The 24,137-nt window shown below is 39.4% G+C and overlaps 3 protein-coding genes across 9 annotated transcripts in view; 1 reads left to right on the plus strand and 2 right to left on the minus strand.

Moving 5' to 3' along the window:
* Window positions 1–36: 36 nt before the first annotated feature.
* Window positions 37–8,610, minus strand: FBXW2 (F-box and WD repeat domain containing 2). Of its 2 annotated transcripts, none has more exons than XM_075772670.1 (7): window positions 8,264–8,610; window positions 6,223–6,732; window positions 5,466–5,660; window positions 4,542–4,675; window positions 3,821–3,907; window positions 3,011–3,180; window positions 37–1,545 (listed from the first exon to the last, which is right to left on the minus strand). In XM_075772670.1, the coding sequence occupies exons 2-7, from the start codon at window positions 6,710–6,712 to the stop codon at window positions 1,257–1,259; spliced, it is 1,365 nt and encodes a 454-aa protein (XP_075628785.1). In that variant the 5' UTR covers window positions 6,713–6,732; window positions 8,264–8,610; the 3' UTR covers window positions 37–1,256. The 2 variants fall into 2 exon arrangements, with proteins under 2 accessions (XP_075628785.1, XP_075628784.1); XM_075772669.1 differs by having other exon boundaries at window positions 6,223–6,640; window positions 8,264–8,609.
* A 17-nt stretch (window positions 8,611–8,627) lies between these two features.
* On the plus strand, window positions 8,628–17,111 carry SLC2A8 (solute carrier family 2 member 8). Of its 2 annotated transcripts, XM_075772672.1 has the most exons (10): window positions 8,628–8,898; window positions 9,122–9,281; window positions 10,049–10,255; window positions 12,016–12,115; window positions 12,259–12,470; window positions 13,204–13,347; window positions 13,920–14,028; window positions 15,454–15,627; window positions 16,262–16,407; window positions 16,595–17,111. In XM_075772672.1, exons 1-10 carry the CDS (start codon window positions 8,840–8,842, stop codon window positions 16,727–16,729), a joined length of 1,446 nt encoding a protein of 481 aa, XP_075628787.1. In that variant the 5' UTR covers window positions 8,628–8,839; the 3' UTR covers window positions 16,730–17,111. The 2 variants fall into 2 exon arrangements, with proteins under 2 accessions (XP_075628787.1, XP_075628788.1); XM_075772673.1 differs by lacking the exon at window positions 9,122–9,281 and having other exon boundaries at window positions 8,630–8,898.
* A 653-nt stretch (window positions 17,112–17,764) lies between these two features.
* The window catches only part of GARNL3 (GTPase activating Rap/RanGAP domain like 3), a 57,184-nt gene continuing 50,811 nt past the window's right edge, over window positions 17,765–24,137 (minus strand). For all 5 annotated transcript variants that reach the window (XM_075772643.1, XM_075772642.1, XM_075772646.1 and 2 more), the window contains exon 29: window positions 17,765–23,527. In XM_075772643.1, coding sequence (XP_075628758.1) covers window positions 23,371–23,527 — 157 coding nt within the window. In that variant the 3' untranslated portion in view covers window positions 17,765–23,370. The remainder of the gene's footprint in view (window positions 23,528–24,137) is intronic.

A 24,137-nucleotide genomic window follows, 5' to 3' on the forward strand; every position in this document is an offset into this window, starting at 1 on the left:
CCAATCTTCATGAAAACTCATGTTCTCAAGTTGTGTTTGGAAAAAAAAAAGACAGTAAGGGGAGATTTTATTGTAAGGGAGGAGGGGAAAGCAACCTAAAGCGTTTCTAAAGCATGTGATGTCATAGATACAGCTTTTAAGTACATGTCAAATACCACAAAAGTATGTGGATATGTATTTGCTACTCAGTAGTCTACTCGTGTACATCAGGTCTCCTATGATGATCAAAGCAAAAGACCTTTTTCTATTCCTATGCTTTTCTTCAGACTTTTGATATTTATTCCCCCGCCCCCCGAGATGTGGCATTCTCACTGTTATTTGCCCCTGCTTTCCAAATCTATATGTAGCAACTACTTTAAGTGCATTGTATTAACTGCAACTTTTTGGAAAAAGTGAATGGCTGCTACACATCATTTAATGTAAGAGAGTGACTCCTGCTCTAGAGATTGAACATCATCTTCCCATTCATTGTATTTCTACCTACCTGTGAACTAAGCTACATTCTCACACAAACTATAGGAAATGCGGACTATAAAATACTGATCAAGCCATTCTGAGTTACCATCAGCAAATATGATGAATACTGTCAGAGGTTTTCTAAGGTTAATTGTGATCGCAAGCTCTATCAGATGAAAATTTGGTTCATTCTCACTGAGAGTTCATATTGACATGTTCCCAAACTTAAAGAAGTTATTATTGTTAGCATCTGATCCTGGTTAAAGGACTCATTTGATTCTTCTATTTCAAAGGCTACGTATTTAAAGCTATCATAAGGAAAAAACATTTTGAAGAGAATGATACTGGAGAAGGGGTTTGCTATCTTGTCATTTGAGTTAAGCAGCCATGCACTGTAACCAGTATTTGCTGTTACATGTACAAAAGCCTATGGTTCTAAAATAGTAGCTTCACCTTCTGTTTCAATAACAAAAAATAGGTCAGAAGTCAAGTCAAGCACTGCTTCATTTCAGTTTTGATGGTGGATTTGAATGGTTTAAATGTTACAAGCTATGCTTCAGAGCCCAAATAGGTATGCTTTAAACATGAGTACAGACAAAGTTTTGTCGTGAATACTGTTAGCATGCTGTATTGCATTATGTCCAAAACAACCCATTCCCAAATGCCCAAATAAAAGTAAATGATTGTGCATTGCATGATGATACCATTAGGTGTGCAACTTTGGTTCATGCAAAGTCTCATTTTATGGACACACTGCTGATAGTCCATATATTCCTGAAGATTCTGCATATGTGAGCTTTTCAGCCATGTTCTTTCCATAACACCAAATGGATACTATGGTCTGGCATACTGGTGGCAAAAACCAAGCCCATATCATTTTGGCCATTTAGTCCGTTTAACCAAGACATTTCACCAGCCAAAAAGCTTGAACCTCTCTTTGACTTTCTATACTCCGGTAGAGGCCAGCGGCTTATCAGTTTTTCTGTCCTCAAGTCCATTATGTACAGGTATCTGTTATCAAACAGTAGAGCAAATATCTCTCCGAAGCCCAGCAAGGACACATTTGAGAAGTCAGGAGGTTTGATAACCCTAGAAGACAAAACAACATTGTTAGAAACTCTGTCATGATGTAGTCATGAACCTGCATTACTAAAACAAATCCTTATGTGTACATAGAAAATAAGTGTCTAAACTCATCATTTGGAAAGGATTTAGAAATAATTGGATACAAATTTTTCAAATTAAGCAGCTGAACACTGAGCTGCACTCAGGCCTGTGGTTTCAGTTCTGGCTTTGTGCATTCAGGACAGACCCTTCTGAACATAAGTAAAGGTTAGGGTTTAGAAAGGGATTCTGCACAGCACAAGGAAAAATAAAGTCTTCTTTATCCAGATACACCCAAAAGAGCAAATGTACTTGTGTTTTACAGTAAATTTCCATGGGGATTTCATGCCTCAATATCTTTAAATTAAGAGGTAAAAGCTCTTATTATTCTTTGGACCACTCTTTTAAAAGCTGGAAATAAAACACAGAAATGCCTTCTTGTGATAAGAAGATAAGATAAATCATTCAAGATTGGTCCTTAACAGACCGCTGTTGTACTGACACTTAGCCTAAGTTAAGCATTTTCATCTTACGGAGAAATAAAAGTATTTGTTAGTTCCCCTACACCTTTAGGATATTTTGCCTTAATAAATAAAACTTGAAACAGAGATTGAGGAGAGTAAGTTTTCCACAACTGACTGAGCATTTGATCATAGCATTACATAAAGCACAGAACTGAGGTACAAGTGAGTGGAAATGAAAATCTGTTCTCAGCAGTAAGAGAACATCTTTTTCTTTTGAAAGATGGGAGGGTAAACTAAGAGGTGAAAATACTTAGTTATTCTTACTGATAAGAAGCACTTCTTTTGGAGATGATCTTCCTATAGTAGATTACAAATATTCAGGCCATTGCAATTAAGAGTCTGCTAGCAGTTCTAAAAGGCAATTTTTTCTTTAGTAAGTTGCAATCATTGGTGCAACCATTTCTAACAGATACAGCCTAGTTCTTTTTATGGAAACGGAATGCCATCCTATTTGATCCCTTACTGCAGTCTGATACATTTCACTATCATTCCACAGCTTTACTGAGAATGACAGATCAGTAGTGGTATAAGGAAAAACAGTCCTTTTAATTTCTTGTCCCATCAAAGGAGCTCCAGAAATGGCCTCCTGGTTCTCTGTAGAGCCGTCTCCATGGCAACATTAACTTCTGGTCACTACAGTCTCACATTCACAACTACAGACTGCAGTCTGATTTAGGTCTATATTGAAACTCTTCAGCTTATGGAGTGAAAATACGAAAGAGGACTAATCTATGGCCAGAAACCAAAGCAGCAATCAAATGATTTGTACTAACAGAACTAGAATTAAACCTGGCAACAGGTGTAAAGTGTTTACAGAATTTTTAATCGAGATTCTTTAGACCTACATCTAAAGTAAATTATTAAAACTACTATGTTCTACTTCTTAGTTATTTAAAGAAGACCAAGTCTTAAACTGAAAGATTTACCTGAGAATATCATAGCTGGCAAAGTCCCACTGGTATAATCCTAGTGCTGAACTGCACACTATGTATTTGCCATCAAAGTGCAGTCTGGGCTGTAGGGAGATGCTGCGATCTTCAGAAACAGACAGTGTTTTTAAGCACTTGCAGTTTATTTCCCTTCCAATAGGCCAAATCTACAATCCAAACACAGTTTAAGACCATAAAACATTCACATTATAAACTGTTACACAAATAGAGCAAGCCTCACAGTCTCTAAGCATCAGGTAAATGTGTGCATGTTTTTTCAGAAATATTTATCTCCTTTAGGTAGGAACATCAATTCTGTAAGTGACTTGTCGTACAGTATTGTTGCAGTATGTGTTGTTTCTAGCCTAAACAATCCAGTGAAAATGGGTACTTTAAAGACCAGCAAAAAAACCCCAAACCATCCAACTGGACAGAAATGTAACAATCTTTCAGTTATGAAGCATTTTCATAGCCACAAACTAATTACAGCACTCTCCAACCCCAAAGTCCCCAACAGTAACAGTGCTTGCAGTTAAGTGCTTCACTGTCAAGTTAGCACATTAGGCATGCACTGAAAGCACTTATTTTTTGCATTACCATTCATGTAGAGCTATCGTTTAAATCTAAACATGAAGGAAAGCATTGAAAAGTTAGATTCCAAAGAGTTGCATGTCTTGTACACAACTTTACAAGCAGGGAAAACAGGAGAAAATAAAGTCTTATATTATTTGTAAGCTTCAGCAAAGCACTCAAGCATTTTATTTCCCTGGGTACCAAAATGATATATGTACACTATACGGTACGTACCTTGATTTCATACTTATCTGCACTTAGAAGAATATAATCCCCAGGACTATGCATAAGAGATTTGACTTTGCACTTCTGCAAAACTACCTGTAATTGAAGGATGTAACGATTTATGTTGATGCTGTTAAATAACCAAACTTTCATTAGCATTTTTCACTTCATTGACAACCTGCATACTGTACTCTTGTATAAAGGCAATACAAATACTTTTAACAACTGAAGGGAAACTACAGCTTACACTTTTCTTGTTCTTACTAGTGACAGCTTACTGTATTAACAAGTGAACATAGTTACTTCACCCCTAGAATCACCCCCCCACCTTCAAAGTTCTGAAATACTTGGAAGAAAAATACTGTTTCTTGGCTTCTGAATGCTTTTCATGCTCAAATTTTGGTTATCAAGATCATTAGTTTTTCTACATTATTTTTAAAGTAGCTTTCTTTCAGAACCATTATTTTTATTCAGTTTTTGAATCAAACACCGAATCCTAATATTATTCCAGCTGCTTTGGAACAGAAGTATCTTCAATGGTCTGAAAGGTTTAGTTATAACTTCTTTAAGTATTTTTTCTGCTGAAATGTCATTTTGCGGTATTTCCTGATGTTCTTCAGATTCTACACTTAGGTGCAGGGTTAGGATTAGGAAACAGAAATTCAGAACACGTTACAAACTTACTGCAAGTAAGTGTTTTGCAAGATTAATTAAAAATCAATATTCCCACCTTAGTGACCCATTCGGTGTGTCCAGTAAGGGTATTCAGGCACGTTCCTGTTGATAAGGCCCATACTTTCACAGTGAAGTCTGCAGAGCCACTGACCAGAATATCAAGTTCATCGTTGTAATCCACGCTAAAAACTACAAGCAAAGACGGGACTAAGTAAGGAATACCAGTCTCTATGCATGCATTTTTCTATGAGACACTAATTAGGTGATATAGCCTCTAAATTCATATGCTACTACAGCTTTAACTGTTGTTCTTGCACTATACATGAGAATTGTTGCCCTGGATTCCTAAGCTTACATTACAAAATCACAGATTTTTGTCCAGATTAAGAGCTTGTACATCAGTCGTTCCTTTATGGTTGAATCATGGCAAAGCATAACGTAAGCTAGTTCCTAATTTAAGACTTCTAGTAAGTCAATTCCAGTAGGATTAGTACATTTGATACATCTCATTACTCATAAGGGAACAGACCTACAGCTGAGTTGAGGATATTTTGCAGTAGAGGACAGAGAATTTAATTATGAGGGAAATGCAAATACAGATTCCTAGGTCCTGTTGTGCTCTCTGCTGTAAGCCCATCTCCAGTCTGGGGATATAAAGAACTGCTATTGCCACGTGCTCCCTGCTACCTAGGGCTTGCATCTTTCTCGTAGACTTGAAAGTACTGAATAACCGTGTCATTTAGCATTATTTCCATGCAACTGCAAAACACTACATGGCTAAGCTTTGGCACTATTCAAGGGCAGAAAGATCTAGAGCTGTTCTGACTACTTCCCCTCCCACTCCAAAAGGTGACTTGAGACATAGCCTAAAAAAAACCAACCACGCTATCATGCAAAGAGCTAACTTAAATTATAATTTGTTTGATGATGATGTGTGTTACTTGGCTAGTGAAATTACAAATTGAAAAGTTCAACATACCTGCACCAGTATGTCCTCTAAAATGCTGTGTCTTTGCCCCAGAACTCCATTCCCAACAGGCTACTGTGTTATCAAAAGATCCTGTTACAAGCTTTTGTTCATCAAACTTCACTGCAGCACAAGTGTGTGTCTGGATACCGTATATGCACTGACCTGTGCTTACATCCCACAGTTTTGCAGACAAGTCATCTGATCCTAGAATATAAAAGAACAGGGTAATTGGAAGCAACGAGTAAATATTTCCAATCCTATACTAGTCTTCCATGTTTATCTTAAATATAGTATTTTCATGGAATCACAGAATGGTTATGGTTGGAAGGGACCTCTGGAGGTCAACTCTTCCAATCCCCCTACTCAAGCAGGATCACCTAGAGCCAGTTGCCCAGGACACCTTGGGAGACTGCAGTGATCACATAGCCCAAACAAGGTCCCTTTAACTAGAAGATACCTCTAAGAGGATCTCTCTGCTTCTCAAATGGGCTTACTAATCTGAAGCACGATACCTGCTGTTACTGTTTTTTTAACCAACAAAGAAATTGATCTCCTTGTTTTCCTATTAAAGTGACTCATGAGTTTATTAGCGTGCCAGGTGTTTCAGAAATGGAAAAAAAAAAGTACTTTTGAATCACCTTAAACTCTGTTTGCACTATGAAAATAATATGTCTGATAAAGGAAAAGCAAATTGTCATTAATTATGGGGTTGGGGGTGCAGAGAAAACAAAGAATTGTGAGACTCCAAGTTTTCTGTCCTTCCTACCTGTACACAGAAGTCCATCTTTATAGTAAAGTGCATATACTCTGGCACTGTGTCCAATTAAAGAGGATGTCTCAAAGGCTTCATGGTCCTTCAGTTGCTTCATCCTTAAAATAGCCTTTAGGTAAACCTTCTTCCAATGCAGAGGATCCTGAACAGAGTCATCTATTTGCCAACCCAAATTCTTACATGCAGTCTGCCACACCTCTGTACAGGCACTTATAACCTTATTCCACTGCTTAGAGACGAGGCAACATGTGAGTAAGGTCTGAGGATCAAGCCATTTTAACAGATAAAAACTAAGTTCCAATGGAAGAAGTTTGAGGAAGTCCCTCTTGAGGAGAATCTCTAGATTATTGGAGAGGTGCCTGAGCTGGACTGCTCCACTCAAGCTAATCAGGTGATCCAGAGTTTCATTTTTCTGCAAGTCCGTCAGAGAAAGAAATGTAATAGAAATGTTATCAAGCCATGCTTCAAAGTCCTTTTTCTCCATAAGGTTATGGAAAAATTTACCTGTGATACATCAAAATACTGTATTAGTTCCGTTCAGAAAAACAAGGTAAGCATCACATCTTTATTATTGGTACATCGGTATTCCAAATGGCATGTTAACACATAGACTGAAGTGACCAAATGCATTTTAAAATACTCACTAGGTTAGGACTAAGCATTTGCATGCACTTTGAACTATCACTTGTCCCACATCACACTTGCAAGTGAATTGTATGGAGCTAGTGAATGTTAGCATTCATTATGAATGTTAACATCTTTCTTGTTCTAGGTTAACGCTTTCAAATTCTGCATTCAATAAGGTAAGGGTTAGTTTAAGTTTTAAACCTATGATAGTAAATAAATGTTGTCTTACAGTTTACTCATGGATTATACTGATAAAGGAAAGAAACCAAAGCATATAAACAGAGTGATAAGCTAGTTACTGACAGAACTTATTCATTCATACCTTTGTCCTGAACTATTTTAAACACAAAGCAGGTATCTAGTTTTTTTTAAAGAAAAATAGAGAGGTCTGAAAAACTGTTTTGAAGGATATGGCAGCCATCTTTCTATTTGGCTCATGTAAAGACTGTTGAGTATAATTGTCTAGTATCAGTTTTGACATGTTTGCACTGCTTTGACCTAAACACTTTAAAAAAAAAAAAAGTTCTGGATTTTTTTCCTATTTTCTCAGTTTATTTCCAATGAAAAGAATTAACTGTGAAATTGAAGGTTTGAAATACTACCACCTGAACTACACAATCTGTATGCATTTATACTACCCTGTGGCATCTCAAGTTCCTGCAATAAGCTTGGACAAGCGATTAACAAGATAAACAGTTAAAAAGCCATAATTATTTATTTTCTCTGAAAGATCTAATTCCATTAATTAGACAACTGGCCGAGTTTAATTCATAGAAGCTCCCAAACCCAAAGAATTGAGGAATCTGAGCAGAAGTCAACATGTTTATTTCTATACACACACTTTACCTTCATAGAATAGGATCTTAGAGTACACCTCTTAACATGGCACAGTAGTACAGAAAAGTACAGTCTTTAGTACGAAAGGCTCTGCACAGGGCTCGTAATTGTTGATAAAACCAGAAGGTATTGGGTGCCAAACCCACCGAAACAGCTGCTCCTACCCGGTCACAAGTTCGCACGGTAACTTTTACTGCTGAAGGCACTTACCAGCTTCCCTCAGAAGGAGGGCAGAGAATATATTTGCTGTTCTAACAGGCATGTGCTCTCTTTAAAACAAACAAAAATGTCTAACAGGCTCCCTACGAATGAAAAATAGGTGAGCTCTAAGGCGCCTGTTGTATTCAACAACGAAGCACACACGGAAACCAAGGGCTGCTGTAAGGCCCCGAAACCGCTCCTCAGAGCGACGGGCACCGGGCTCTTTCCTCTGCCTTACCCGCTTCCCCCCGCCCACTCCCACAGACATCCGCACTCAAAAAGCACGGCGAGCACCGGAGACTTCCAGCGCCGCTGCTGCCCACAGCTGCCGGCGCCCCCTCGCCCGAGTCCCGCGGGCCGCGGCGCTCACCTCAGGTAGCGGCCAGGCGTGGAGCGTCCTTCGGCGGGCAGCCGCCACGGCTCGCGCGGCCCCCCAGAGCCCAGCACGGGCCGGGGCTCCCCTGCGGCCATCGCTCCCACAGCAGGACAGGCTCCCAGCGCTTCCGCGGCCCGCACCGCGACCTGCGGGCATCCGCGGCGGGAGATCGCCCTCAGACGGGACCGGGCGCCTCAGCCACGCCCGGCGCAGGGGCCGCGGCGCGGAGCTCGCCCCGCCCCTCCCCTCCTGCGCCGGGCGAACCGGCCGGCACCCGGAGGAAAGGCGCGCCCCCAGAACCCGCTACTCTCCGTGGGCAGGCAACTTCCGGCGCACCCGCTAGACGTCATCACTCCCCGCTGTCACGCTCTAGCCGTTTCCGTCTGGACTGGAGCCTCAGGGCGCCGCGGCAGCAACCGTGGCCGAGGCCCGGCCCGGCCCGGCCCTGTCCCCGCTGCCCGCACACCCTGGACGCAGGCCGCGGCCGGGCGCGCGGTTCTAGCGGCTGTCCCTGGAGGAGCGGCTGCGGGCCAGGCCTGAGCGCGCTGAGGCGCTCCCCGCAGGCGGGGCATGGCTGCAGAGGAGTCTCGCTGCCTGCTGGGTTACCCCGCTTCGGACTCTTACCCAAGGTGAGCGCGGGCGCCGCGGACCCGTCGCTCCGGTGGGCTCAGGGACAGAGCTTACCGCCCTGGAGCTCGGCCGCGGCCGATAGCGGGGACAAGCGCAGGCGAGCTGTGGGTCGAGCCCTCTGCCAGGCCCGCCCGAGCATTACGGCCCCAGTAAGGGGCCCGAGCTGGGGCCGGAAGCGGGGGGTGGGGGCGGTGTGATTCTTGTCGGCCTCTTCTGCCTCAGAGTGCAGAACAAGAAGCTGTACCTGGCCACGTTCGCTGCTGTCCTGGGACCGCTTAGCTTTGGCTTCGTGCTAGGCTATAGCTCACCCGTTATCCCAGAGTTGAGGCAAATCAACGATCCGAAGTTAAGATTGGACAGCAGTCAAGCCTCGTGGTTTGGGGTAGGTCTCTGTATGATGCATTACTATTATGTGATTTCACTTGAAAGCGTAGCTCAAGAAGATGCTGCTTATACGATGGGGTCTTACTCCTCTTAAGAATGAGGGTAAATGCAGATCTTAATAATGAAATCCAGCTTTTTTCTAAACTCAGTGTTTGATGCAAATTTTTCCCAAGTAACAGTGCTGTTATGCTCTGATAACTCTCAGCATATATTAATAAATGCCCCTATTATTTGAACCTGTTTTTGGTGCTGAAATGTCTTCTAACTATGCTCATGTTTCACAATTGAACCTGTTAAGAGACCACAGAAAATAAACTTTTTAATAGATTAGTGCGATCCATCAGCATGGGGAATATTTACATTTTGGATACAGACAGGACTTCAGGTTAGTCAAGATAATAAAGTTTCCAGGGCTTTCAAAGAGTTTGACAGACCTGTTTGTGAATGGACAGCTTTGTAGACGGATTAAGAAACAGTTACTGCTGGTTTTCTATTTTTTTTTTCTTTTTCTTCATTGAAAGAGCTTTGTATGTAATATGAAAAGTACTTGCTGTTCAATTGTGGTAACTTGTGCTTCTTGACTATGTTTTGATTAAGAAGTTAATGCTTATTTTGATTTTCAAAACACCTGTGTACTCTTGCACATTTTTTTTAGAAGCTCTATTTACTTTTTATGATTTTAAAAGAAATTGCTGTCTGTTATTTATTTTTATATACATCTTTTATATATATGTATAATAACATTTTTTTACTTGTTTTTTTAAGTCAGTAGTAACATTAGGAGCTGCTGCTGGAGGAATACTAGGAGGCTATCTTGTGGATAAAGTTGGGAGAAAGCTGAGTCTAATGCTGTGCTCAATACCATATGTTTTTGGATATGTAGTTATTATATCTGCCCAGAATGTTTGGATGCTTTATCTTGGACGAATTATGACAGGCTTAGCCAGTGGAATTACTTCACTCGTTGTTCCAGTAAGTAAGACATTTTTCTGGGAGTATGTGTATGTGCATGTGCAGTTGCTTTTTTGTTTGTTGTGGGTTGTTTCTTTTTTCATTGCAGTATTATAGGTGGCTTGGGTGAAGTAACTGAGTAACTGTGGCCAAGGCACTTTGTGGATTTAGAAGAAACTGATTTTTATAGAATCATATTTTGCATGTTTTTTAATCATGAAGAAAATATAAATAAATTTTGTTTCTTCTAGTGGCACTTCTCTACTATGCATTCCTGATACAGTGATTAGATTATTAGTCTTTTATTTGACTGCTTCTGTTTATATTCTACTATAGTTCAGCAATATTTATCTCTTCAAATTCCTCCTGTATAACGTTAGGGGGAGTTTGTTTTGGTTTGCTTGTTTTTTTCCCTATTACCAACTGCTTCTAATAGTCTTGTATTTCACCAAACTTGTGGTTTTGCAAATAAACTATGGCTGCTCACTCATCCTGGAGTAAGGTCAAATAGGCCTTGCAATTCCATTTCTTCTGAATATTAACTTTTCCCATGCATTCAGGAATATATGTGCAGTAGGGGAATGGAGCTAATTCATTCTGTTGTTGTCTGCCTTCTCTGGTATTATGTGGTCTTTTGGATCTAGCTGAATAGGTAGTAGTGTGAAATAAATGATCTAGAATTCAAGCTTGTTTCTTTTCTGGTGGTTCTGGCATTTATAGCTTTCAAAGTGAGAGGCAAACTAAAAATCAAAGGATAAGAAGTACTCATAATGAAGTATGGAATAAATGCTTGTTCTTTATCAATCTAGATGGTTATAAAAATAAGATATAAAGAAGATTCAGGGTGATAGGGTATAAATTATTATCTTGTGCAACTTTCTCTGTTGTTACTTTAGTCTGTTGTGTTAATGTGTTTGGAGGAATTCTGTCTGCTTTATAAACAACTGCTTTCTCTTTATTTCATAGATCTGAGCTCTAAGTTCCCGTATGTAGGGCCTTAACCTACAGCCAATAGTAAAAGATCTATGTGACTGCAGTGATGAGGGAGGAGCGTGTCATATGTAATACCAAGTTTTTGTAGCTCTAATGTATTCTTGAAATAAGGATTACTTATTTTCCTTCCAGAAAATGTAAGAACTGTGACTTAGACAGAATTGTATCTATAAATATGAGGGATTTCTTTTTTTATGTATACAGCTAAACTGTAGCTGTAGACTTGGGGTCAATACATTAAAAAATAGCTGAAGTTTAAGTTGATCCAAATATTGGATGAGGTGTGGTTCTGATCATATAGTCTGTGTTAAGATGAGCTGTGAATTTTGAACTTCATGGAGAATGAAATAATTTGCACTCTTTATATTGAATTAAAAATTTAAAACTTCCGTTGCAAACAGTTTTATATATGGCTTGAACTATGTGTTTATGCAAAGACTGTTAGAAGCTCTAGACTGCTTTGTCATGATGGATCTCTTGTTGAATATGGCTAACAAAAGAAGCTCTTACTAATGCAAGTTTATTCATCTTTGGGATACCGATACCGCATCAGCATTCTTCTGGCTTAGGTCTTCCCTTTTTTCCAGGGTTTTTCATAATGCCAATATACAATGTATTTCTGAGATGGTACTTTTCTACTGACTCCATTTTATTGAGGGTTTTTTTTTTTTAAGGAGGGGAGTTGCTAGGAAATACATCTGGTTTTTTTCAGCAATTAATTACTTATCAAGTCTTCGATCCAAAATTGGATAGAAGTAATTATTAGATGTTTTGTCCCTATGTTTTAGGTCTATATATCCGAAGTATCTCATCCTAAAGTCCGTGGTATGCTTGGCTCTTGTGTTCAGTTGATGGTGGTGACTGGCATATTGGGAGCCTATATTGCAGGTATTGGGTTAGGGCTGTATGCTACAAAAAACAATTAGTATATGTAATGAAAGAACTACAGTGAAGAATTGAAAGTAAATGTTAATTAATTTGTACAACTAATTGATGTTCATAGTCTTCTTTCTTTCCTTTTTGTTACCCAGGAATAATACTAAAATGGCGCTGGCTGGCAGTGTTGTGTTCTATTCCATGCTGCGCAATGCTATTGTTCATGTCCTTCATGCCTGAAACACCAAGATTTCTGCTGAATCAGAACAAACGTTCAGAAGCCATAGCTTCTTTGCGCTTTCTGCGGGGACCACATGCGGACCATGAATGGGAATGTAGGCAGATTGAAGCTAGTGTTCAGGAGGAGGTGATGAGAATCTGATTTGCACTTAAAAAATCTTTTTGTATGGAGATAACATCTGAAAGCATATAGTGTAATTAAAAGGGTTTTACTGAAGCTTAGTTAATAGCCTTTTCTGTAAACAGTGGTCCAAGCCTGTTCCCTCATACAAATGACACTCAAGAAGCAAATGAGATTCTTTGAATCTTCCCCTGCCTTTCAGCTGCAGCTGCTAGCACCGTTGGCTGCCATCAATATACAGAAGTAGCAGTTGAGCTTGTGATCTTGTTCATTATATGACAGCTACCTAGTTTTTTTTGCTTTATTTAGCAATTTTGTAGATTGTTCAACACCTCTAACACTAATTTCCTATTGTTTGTGTTGTATGAATGCATTTTCTCTTGTGTGTCTAAAAGCATCGTTTAGCCTCTTGTGTGCTTAAATAGGCAGGTTTGGTTGAAGTTTGAATTGAGGTTCTGTTTGTGCAAACCGTGGATTCATTCATGTTAACTTTCTCTACAAAATACTGTAAATTTCTGTCTCTAGAATCTGAGAAAAGGGGAAAAATGCTCTTCTGGAGTTCTGAGATACTTCAGGTTTTTTTACTGCTAAGGCACTCAGTTTTCCTAAAGGTAGGGGTGGAAAAGTTAGGGAGATTGAAGAGATTGAAATGTTCTGAGTAGGTACTTTGTTGCTGCTGGTTTTGTTTTTTGATTTAAAAGATGAACTTCACCAAATCATTACTTAATCTTTTTAACAGGGACTGAATCTCTATGAATTTAAGAACCCCTCAATCTACAGGCCACTTCTTATTGCTGTGACTCTAATGTTCTTCCAGCAAGTAACAGGCATTAACGCAGTTATGTTTTATGCAGAAACTATCTTTGAAGATGCAAACTTCAAGGTAATCGGAGTGTGTTTCTAAACTGAGAAATGTCTATAATAGTTTCAGCTTAGTCAGTGCTATAATAAGCCTAAAACACATATCAAACTGACTCGATAATGATCCTGCCTATGTCATAAATAAGAGTTTGGGTTTTAGCGGGCTTTTTTGGTTTGGATTCTAGATACCCTCTTGACTGTGTTACTCTGGCATACCTGAATGTTCTGGGGTTTTAGAAGGGGAAGTATGTTGTATTTTTGCTGGTCTGAAACTTTGATGCTGATAGAAATTCCTGTTATAGTCATCCTCCTATATAAATTTAATTAAAAAGTTGCAAATGCAATGTTTCAGAGAAAGTAAAACTCTAGGGAGAAGTTGTAGCCCATTTTAAAGTTTATTAAGAGACCAGTATGTTGTATTAATTGGTAATGTCTTCCTTCCGCCCCCCCCCCCCCCCCCCCCCCCCCCGCAATTTCTGTGGTATAGCTTGTCATCTTTCAGATTTAAGAAATAAATGCATTTGTAATGCTTGATAAGTGATCCTTTTATCAGCCTGAAAGAGCAAATTCTCCCTACGTCTTACTTTATTTCAGGACAGCAGAATGGCTTCTGTTGTTGTGGGTTCCATACAAGTATGTTTCACTGCTGTGGCTGCACTTATCATAGATAAAACTGGACGAAAAGTGCTGTTTTACATATCTGGTAAAACATGTTACTGAATTTTGTTCAGTAAGAAAAATTACTATATATATGGTACTAAAAATTGTCTTAACTGTTGGGGGAATTAAGTATTGCAATTTATGCGTTTATAAATGGTTTACTTTATAATTTGGTATAAATATAGACTTAAACTCCTGAGTTGAAACTATATATTGTAGGTGGAACCCCTTGAAACTACATATGGTTATCTTTTTGTCTTCTTACCAGGCCAGTTTTTATTCTGAAATAGCTATGTCACCGAGGCAGTTCTTACTACTGTGGTAATTTTTCTGCTTAATAAGATTCAGTGTCATGATACATTCTTATACCCAAGTTGTCAACAAATGGCTATTTCAAACTAATTTTTCCATGGCTGCTGGTAGTTTCATTGGCACATCAAGACGTTTAGTTATATGAGACTAGTTAAAAATTTTAACTTTGCTGCTTCCCAGCACGTTTACTTGTAATGTGGAGCAGGACCTGGGAGTCCTGGCAGCCAAGCAGCTCTCCATCAGCCAGCAATGATGTGCCCTTGTGGCCAAGGCGGCCAACGGTATCCTGGGGTGTATTAAGAAGAGCGTGGCCAGCAGGTCGAGGGAGGTTATCCTCCCCCTCTACTCTGCCCTGGTGAGGCCACATCTGGAATATTGCATCCAGTTCTGGGCTCCCGAGTTCAAGAAAGACAGGGAACTACTGGAGAGAGTCCAGCAGAGGGCTACAAAAATGATGAGGGGACTGAAGCATATCTCTTATGAGGAAAGGCGGAGAGCTGGGTCTGTTTAGCCTGGAGAAGAGAGGACTGAGAGGGGATCTTATTAATGCTTATAAATATCTAAAGGATGGATGCCTAGAGGAAGGGGCCAGACTCTTCTCAATGGTACCCAGTGACAGGACAAGGGGCAAAGGGCACAAACTGGAACACAGGAAGTTCCATCTGAATATGAGGAAAAACTTACTTTCTCACTTTGAGGGTGACCGAGCACTGGAACAGGTTGCCCAGAGAGGTTGCAGTCTCCTTCTCTGGAGATATTCAAAACCTGCTTGGACGCCATCCTGTGCAACATGCTCTAGGTGATCCTGCTCTAGCACGCAGGGTGGATTAGATGATCTCCAGAGGTCCCTTCCAACCCCTACCAATCTGTGAATCTGTGAAGAAAATTAGTCCTCTTTGATGTTGTTGTTGTGCTGCATACTCAATAGTAATGACTGCTGTCAAGACTATATTGTTTGGCTAGTGTTTAGAATGCTTTTCTAGCATCTTTCACTCCTGTCAAGGCCAGTGTTTTATTTCCAAGAACAATGTCATTTAAGAAATGCTTCTGTGAGGGCCAGCACATCTTATATTTGGCTGACTAACTAACTATGTTCTGTCTCTCAGATGAACACCCAAGTGGCACCCAGTCAGCTTGGTTATTGCTTACTTTTCAGGGATAATCATGGCTCTCAGTACTGCATTGTTTGGGCTTTACTTTAAAATGGTCCTTCCACATCAAAACAACTCATCAAATCCTGACGTATGGTTCACTCTAAATTCAGCATCCCTGGGAACAGAAAGCGGCATATCCTGGCTTGCAGTAGTGAGCCTAGGGCTCTTTGTTGCTGGTAAGTAAGTGGAACAGGCATCTAAGCAGCCATTACACAAAACTCAAACTTTCTGATGAGTGAACCACTTTTGTTCCAGTTTGTCACATTATTGATGAATGGAAATGAGTTATGTCTTTGACAGACCTTTTCAGTGTATAATGCCAAGTTGGTCTGAGTGTTCACAACCCTGGTGATTGAGCTAGCAGCTTAGTTAAGCAACTTCCCTGAAAAATTAATTTATATTCCTTGTGCTAACAGTAAGTAGTAATTGCTCAGGTTAAATTGTTTTACAGTCATTAATGAAAAAAAACCCCAGTCTTTCTTAGAGTCTGAGCTTCAGTGAATTCTGTGATGGTACAAGGTAGCAGCAGTTAGTTAGAAACAAGGTCAGTTTTTCAGAGACTTTGTGGCAAGAAATTCTGCTTTTTTAAGAATAGTCTTGCAACAAATTTGATGTAAAATGCACTGTTGTGTATCACGTTGCCCTAAATTAATTTATTCTTCTTCCTTCTTGTAGAGGTACTGATTTACTGGAATAATCCAAGAATCTAGCCTGAAAACTGCATCCCCCTTACCTAACTTGAGCATCATTCAGTTTTTTCCCTTTAATAGATACTTAACTTGCATTTATTCTCTCTGTTTGCAATTGCAGGTTTTGCCCTTGGCTGGGGTCCTGTTCCATGGCTGGTGGTATCTGAAATCTTCCCACTTAAAGCTAGAGGCATATCAAGTGGTGCTTGTGTGTTAACAAACTGGGTTATGGCCTTCTTGGTAACCAAAGAATTTAATGATTTTATAGTAAGCATCGCAAATCACAATCTAAAATTTCTTTTCATAGGGAAATTTATTAAAGATGCTTCTGAGAGAGCCTTGAGCCACAGTCTTCTCTGGCAATACAGAACTCTAGTTGTAATACTACTATTATAGTAATATTACTGAGCTGTAATGCTTTTTTCTTTTTTTTTTTTTGTTTCCCCTCCCTCAGGGTTTCTTAACATCCTATGGCACGTTCTGGCTCTTCTCTGCCTTCTGCTGCCTCAGTGTAATTTTTACAGCCTTTTATGTTCCTGAAACAAAAGGACAGACCTTGGAACAAATTGAGGCCTACTTCAGAAGATGATAAACTGAAAGTTTTTTATACTGATATGAAACCTTCATATCATGAAGTATGGTGCTATGGTTGAAACTGCATCACATGGCAGACATCTCAGTTACTAAACTTGCTAACAAATAATTTTAATGAATTTTGTAAAAATCAGAATTCTGTTGTTTTTTTTAAAAAAATAATCTATGGGGATCTGCATATGCTTCTGCAGAGTCCCTGTAGTAAATCTCCCTTGTGCGGGTCTTGGACATAGTATTTTTCTTCACTTCCTGTGTTCTTTTCACCTGCTGCAGACTGACTGTAATGGCCAAGTAAGAATGTTAACGGTATTAGCCAGTACCTTTTTTCCTAAGATGTAAATCAAGATCTAATTTTGTAAATAAATAATTGAAGTCTCCTCGCTCTACTTTACCTTTCCTTTATGGCATGTGTTACAGCGAAGAAATGAATGATGTAGCCTGGCTAACGATAATTCCAGACCCCTTTGTGTTGCTGCTAGTATTTCTGAGACTATGCCTAACCATGGAATGAGTCTTGGTCCCAACTGGAGACGAATGCTTGGCTTTCACGGGTGTTAAGTTGCCATTATTTTTCTTATGGCTGTCATGGGCTAGCAATGCATTTAAATCGCAAGAAGGGTTATAGCTCTTAGGAGAATCTATTTTAGAATTCAGGAAAGAGCATTGCTTTTTCAAAAGGAAGCACAAGGTCTTGGAGACAGCAAGAATATACTCTTAGCCAGAAAAGGAGAAAAACTCTCTTTTTTAGTGCTTCAACTGGAGCAGGTCTCTGAAAGTCTAAAAGATGCCTGGAAACACAAACCAGTGTTGGATTGGTTTTTCGAAGACAGGTAATGCTTAAACCACAACCACCAATCTCACATGTATGATAGAGCACTTAAATGAATGACATCTCTGAAACAAAATTTCTAGAGAAATCAAATGGAAACAGTAATCCAGAGCTGTCTGCAATCCTGTACTACCCTCATTTTTTTGTCTGATGAACCAAATTTGGAAAAGCCATTAGTACTGCATGTGTGAAAGAAAGAAGTGAGGTCAAAGGTATGGTTTATTACATATGAAGGAATAAATCATCTGTTACTCCTTCACAAAGGTGATAAATGGCACTTAAAACAGTTACAGCTGTGATAGGACTGTTTCTATTTGGATGTCGCTTCTAAAACACAAACCATACACACTATCACATGACATTAAAAACAATGGTAATACATCAGCACTTAAGACAAGTGGTAGATAGAGTTTTTGATCACAAACGTAGCAACAGTCTTAACAATATGCAATTATTAAATTACAAAGCAGTCTGCTAACATTCAAAGACTTAGTTAAAACTGACATTCCAGGTTGATAACACTTTTTGCATAAACCTTTAGAGACATAACATTTTCCATTTAACCAGATAAATACCTAGTAGAGCTATAAATAAATATGCAGAAAATAATCTCTTAAATTTTCTCTTCAAATCATGGGTTAATACCATGATTTCCAGTAGCGAACAGGAGTCAGTCAGTTGCAGGTCAGCAACAAAGTGAAGCAGCTAGGCAGTATACAGGCTGGTGAAGTTACTGTGCTCAACTAGTAAAGAGTAAAAATACTTTCTAACCTGCATGCAAGTACAGATCTGTGCTGCACACTGTCATACGAGCTTTCCTGTATTGTTAAGATTAGGTTCTCAGGGTATAATTTATTCCTCCACAAAATAAGGCTAAGCCTAGCTGAGAAAATACTGCTTTAAGAGAATTAGCAAACACTGTGCATATGAATAATGACATCAAATTGCTAATAATGACAATAGTATGATACTCCTTTTCATACACAGAAGGCAACAAAAATTATCACTTGCAGATGGGATCCCACTGCCCCCTCCCCCCCCCATCAATTAGATTCTTGTATATGCCTCGGACTTTTAATCCCTTAAAACTTGTGATAGAAATTACAAATATACACGTGTGTGTGTACATACCTATGTATTTTTAAAAAAACAAATCCAAACCCAAAGGATTATATATCTCAAATGCAGACTAAGCCAACAGTTCTGGGAAAGCTGCTGCATCTGCAAGCACAACTTAGAGATCCATACCTTTAGGAAAACACGCATGAGCTTGACTCCGTGGCTTGGTCAAATGTACATAGAACAGCAGAAAGTAAACGTCAGGAGCAGCAGCCTTGACCATATGTAACTGGTTATGTGTTACACTTCAGGTGGGTGCTACCTGTCCTCTGCCCTGTTAAGAACTGTTTAATTACTTAGTTGACTGACCTACTACTTAAAAAAAATAAATAAATAAATTTGCATCTACCAATCTATTACAAATGCTTGCGTATGTGTAGAAATAGTCACATGAAGGTAGACAGCAAGCCTGCTATTCATTCTGGATGCCACTTGCATCCTGTATGTTACGCATCACAAAAAAACCCAAAAAACAAAACCAAAAAACCCCAACAAAAAATATCCCAACCACACCAAAAAAAAACAAACACCAACCCCAAAAAACCCAAACCAACCCCACCCCACAACCATCCCCCCAAATGCCAAGAAAACCAACCAACCTCCACCCCAGCTTCAAATGCAGAAAGGACTGCAATCAGAACAGACCCTACTTGTTCCTTGCAAACCAGGAAAGTGAAGGTACCCATATCTCCATTCAACCTAGAGTCCAGAGCTCTCACTACCATGAATAGCACCTAGCCCTTTCATATTGCGTGTGGGTCTCTAACTCACCTTAGAAGGAAGTGTTTTGTTACTTTCAAACATTTATAAGATTTATGTGTCCTGCATTGACACTAGAAGAAAGAGGAGCTGGACAAAAAAATGATTGTTAGTCTGCAACAGTTCCTAAAGCCCTAACTATAGACTTTGGAAAGGGCTCATCAAAGCCTCAACCTTAAGAGCCGCATATTATGTGTGTGAAAGCCTTCGCTTAGCTCGTGTGCCTCGTGGCTCTTGAGTCCTAGTCACACTTCAAAGTTGTGGTGATGGTTTATATGCATGTTGTAGTGTAAATATGGGACAAAGATGATCAGTAGCTCAAAATGTTGCATCCCCGTTCTGAACGGACTCAGAATGCAACAACATGGCACTGAACCAACCTGACACTGATGCTGTCTTGAATGGAGGTGCGTAGGTGCAGGTATTGGACTAGATGATCTGCAGTGGTCCCTTCCAACCTCAGCTATTCTGTGATGCCATGTGTCATTACCCGTGCTGGTAAGGAGGCACAAGTACATTCTACATTAACTGCCTGGACAGTCTAATGCTTGTACCAAAGTAAATGACATTCCTATAATTCAGTCAGACTAAGGCACAGTGCTGAAGTGGTGACAATCTTATTAGCAAGAAGGGTTTAAGAGCCCTACCTCCTTCAACAAATATAGCATGTTGGGATAGAAAACATTTCTTATAGAAACTTATGTGTTTTAAAGAGTCCAGAACAGGCTTTCAGTTGAGCTTAGCTTAATAGCAAATGTTCAACTTGGTAACAATTCTTCCTTCACAGAAAGAATTTCTTCCATCCATCTGTAGCAAGATTTTTCAGTATTCCTCTCTATTAGAACAATACGATTCTTACATAGCTGTAGATTCAAAGATTATCTTTTCTCTCATTCATGAGATGGTCAGCCAACACCAAGAACAGAAGCTAAAGGCAGCTTTAACATAAGATGTGGAAGTAGGAAGGGTTGTGCTTAGGGTGGACATGGCTACAATTTGTGCCCAAGACTACCTTCTAAGTTTTAATGAGTAGATGCATGCAAGTGCTGGAGAAGCAGAAGGGAAACAATGTGGCTCTAAGGCTGGCGTGAACGACAATATAGCTGTCCATCCCAGTAGTCTTCCAACAAGCCTTGTCCCCTGACACTAGTCTGAAGTAGGAGAGGTTGCATAGATGTGTAAAAACCTTGCCCTTTATAAATGATGCACAAGAGCTTATATATCAATACCCCCAGTTGGCTTTTGTTTTGATTTTAATTAGCAGTCTGAATGGTATGGATCTAAGACAGTATCTTGAGACAAACAAGGACTAGAAGCTAGTTCAGAGGATGCCAGCACATCACACTAAGAGGCATGTAACAACTCACAGCAATCTGATGAGACTGTTCAGAGCCCACAGAAACCACACCTTGTACAGTGGATACATGTCCAGTTGTGCCAGCAATTTCACATAATTGTGTGATATTTTGTCTTTTGATACAACAAATGTGATAAAGACCTTCACAGAATTTGGTTCTTGTGGCTTGTGTCAAACAAAATTGGAACATTATTACCATGTTCTCTGCCTTCTACCTATACTCTGGGCTGCTCTTGTACAGTAAATAGGTAGTAAACTACATATACATGACCCTAAAGCCTCAGCTACCATCTCCAGGTGTCATATAAACCAAACTAATGTTGCCTGAGCCCTCCCAACTTTTTTTGCTAGGTCTAATATTATCCACACATCCCTGCAAGACAATGCTGATTAATTACAGAAGCAAAAACTCAAGAAGTGGCAGCCTTGTTAAGGCACTTAACTGCATACATTAGGAATGAAGTCAGGTAATCTTTTTTCCAGCGTTCAGATCCTTCCTGTCCTATATGAGCAATAGTCTGTTAGGTATGCTAGTTCCCATTGTGACCTGCCTAACAGCTTGCACCTGACTCATTAAGTCAAGCTATAGCATAAAATTCAGGTGGAAGGGCTGCGTGGGGGGGGCAGTTGCTGGGCTTCCCTCTTCAAACTATACCAACATCCTGTTCCAGGATAAGTACCACGAAGCTAGTCCGACCTGGTTTTGTCTAGCTCAAAGCAATCCAGTTTAATCTGTACTCCTTACAGCCCATTAGCTGTTTGTTAGTATTTGCTAGACATCATCAATACTGTAATTCCAGGCAGACCTTCAGAGGTTCTCACACAGCACACTAACGTTCTTACTTTACGGCAATACTTCGTAGCCACTGCTGTGGTTCTGGTTAGTGAAGTAACTCGTGCTTCGTGGCCTCTCTGTTACCATGTCTTAGTTATGACACAAATGCCACATCTATATGCATCCTGACTACCATCATAGCCAGTGGCCAAGCTTCTCTCATTCTTCTTGATCTCCTTAGGGCTCCATCTCTAAGGTTTGTCTTTCAGGATACCTAACTATGTGTTTGTCCAGGTTCTTCAATTTTTAAAATCTCCATATAGTGCTTCAACTGCTATCGAACTATGGTTTAGTCATGTTAAATCATGCTAGAACAGCACAGATAAACATCTGCAATATATTTAAAATCTGATATCCTAACAGTTTTACATTCAGACAGACTGAAGCAAAAGGCACACATCTCCAGATGCTCATGCTTGGACAGAAATTGAAATCATGACACATGAATGGTATTACAAAATAAAGTCAAGGATACAGAAGTATTTCTACATATAGAACAAGAAATACTTGCTAGTAAAGCTAAGAGCTTCATATATAAAAAGCCTGGAAGCATCATGCTTTCATGAAACAAAAACAAACAAACAAACAACAAACCAAAACCCTTTCATAATACTGTTTAAAACTGATTTTTGGTATAGAGGAAAGGGTTAAAAAATAATCAAGCTTTAAACCTGAAATCCTGCCTCTTAACATAACAAGAGATCTAAGATGAGTATTTCATCATAGAAAACTAGCTTCTTTGCAGTGAAATTTCAGTCTGGATCCAGTTAGTCATATTTTTCTATCTGGAATAGTGACTTAAACTGTCGGTGCAAGAGCAGACAACAGCTAATGCCGATGCCTGCATACGAATCTTTGTGTAGTCCGAAAAAAAAAAATCAGGGGTTGGCTCTTCTGCCTGTAACAGGAAAATCTGTACGCACACTACAATAACAGTTTTCTAGTAGATGGAGAAATACAGGTTGGGTTTGTGGTTTGGTTTTTTTTTTTTTTGTGTGTGTTTTGCTTTTTACTTCAAATTCTTAGGGAACATTTTGAAAGTCTGTGTTTTCTATAAAAACTCACTCTGCTCAAGGATTCTTAATGCCAACACAGTTTTCAAGTTTCTCTAAAAAACGTGCACGGACAGGCCAGAGCAAAGAAAGCTGCATCTTCATATCTTACCTGATCTTTATAGAACATCCTTGATTCTTCAGTGAACATACCACAGCTGCATCATTTCAAGGACAGACTGCACTGTCTGGAAAGACCTTGCCTGCAAGTCTTTTTTTTGTTGTTGTTGTTTTGTTTGTTTTTTTTAAAGACTGAAAAAACAAAAGGAGTGATTTGTGTTATAAAATTCCTCTTCCCACATGACATACACTGTTGTAAAACAACTCATGATAGTAATAACAGCGATTTAGCTGAATGTCCGTCAGGAACTTCAAATTATAAGAAGCTCAGCACAAGTAATACTTTTTATTTACTTCAGTTTCAGCCTAAATCTCACATTGATTACCTACTGTTAGAATGCCACAAAAAGTAATGGTTCATTAACTGAGAAAACATACCTATATCAAAGATATAAGCATCACCAAATCAGGCTGAGCTAGCCAGAACAACATGGGTTCTATAAAGATTAATCACCAATACTTCCAGCCACATTATACCACTAGAAGCAGTGTTTGTGACATTCCCATAGAGCTCACAGAGTTGTAAGAAAATGTGAAGAAAGGAAGAAAGGTTTTAAGACTGTCTTCACTTCAAGTCAATGATGTCTTCATCATATAAAGAAATCAGCTGAAATGGATAGCTAGATGGTGAGCTCTCCTCCCTGTTTGCTAAGGTATTGGGATCTGAACTAGTGGAAAGATGACATCCTTCAGAATAGCTTTCAAAAGAGCTTGATATTATCCTGCAAAGAGGAAGACAAAAGTTACTAAAAAAAGATAAAATACAGAGATCAGGGCAAGTAGGATCAATGGCTATTTCTAGATTCAAGTTATCCTAAAGACAGAGACAGACCATTAAAACTGAGTTTCTCTCTGTTTTCCTCTGCTGAAAATCATCAAAAGGCAATGTTAACAAAGCCCTCCACCCAAATAATTTCCAAATAGTGAAATAAATCAAATATGGTTTTACATTGGAGCAATTTGTTTTTTTAATCTCAGTCTACTGTATCTTGGCTGAATTCTGCCACTACTCTACACAAACATAGGTTATGAAAACAAGAGAATGGCAGTGGGGTCAGGCAAGCAGAGCCAGACAGACAATTGCTATGGTGTTTCTTCACAAAATTTATTTGGGAAATAGCAATACAAGAGCATACGGAGAAAAGAGCAAGTGAGCCTGCACAGTGCAGCTCTAGTAGTCCAAATCCTAATGACAGGCTCGACTGCAGCACGTCCCCACAAAATCCCATTAGTCTTGCTTTGCTCATTAACATGTCTTTAGCAAAAAGTATAATTGTTTCAGTACTTACAGTATTCAGATACTCTAACAAACACATTAGCGTGAAATTCACA

The sequence above is a fragment of the Balearica regulorum genome, chromosome 20 (assembly GCF_011004875.1).
Source record: "Balearica regulorum gibbericeps isolate bBalReg1 chromosome 20, bBalReg1.pri, whole genome shotgun sequence".
Lineage (NCBI taxonomy): Eukaryota > Metazoa > Chordata > Aves > Gruiformes > Gruidae > Balearica > Balearica regulorum.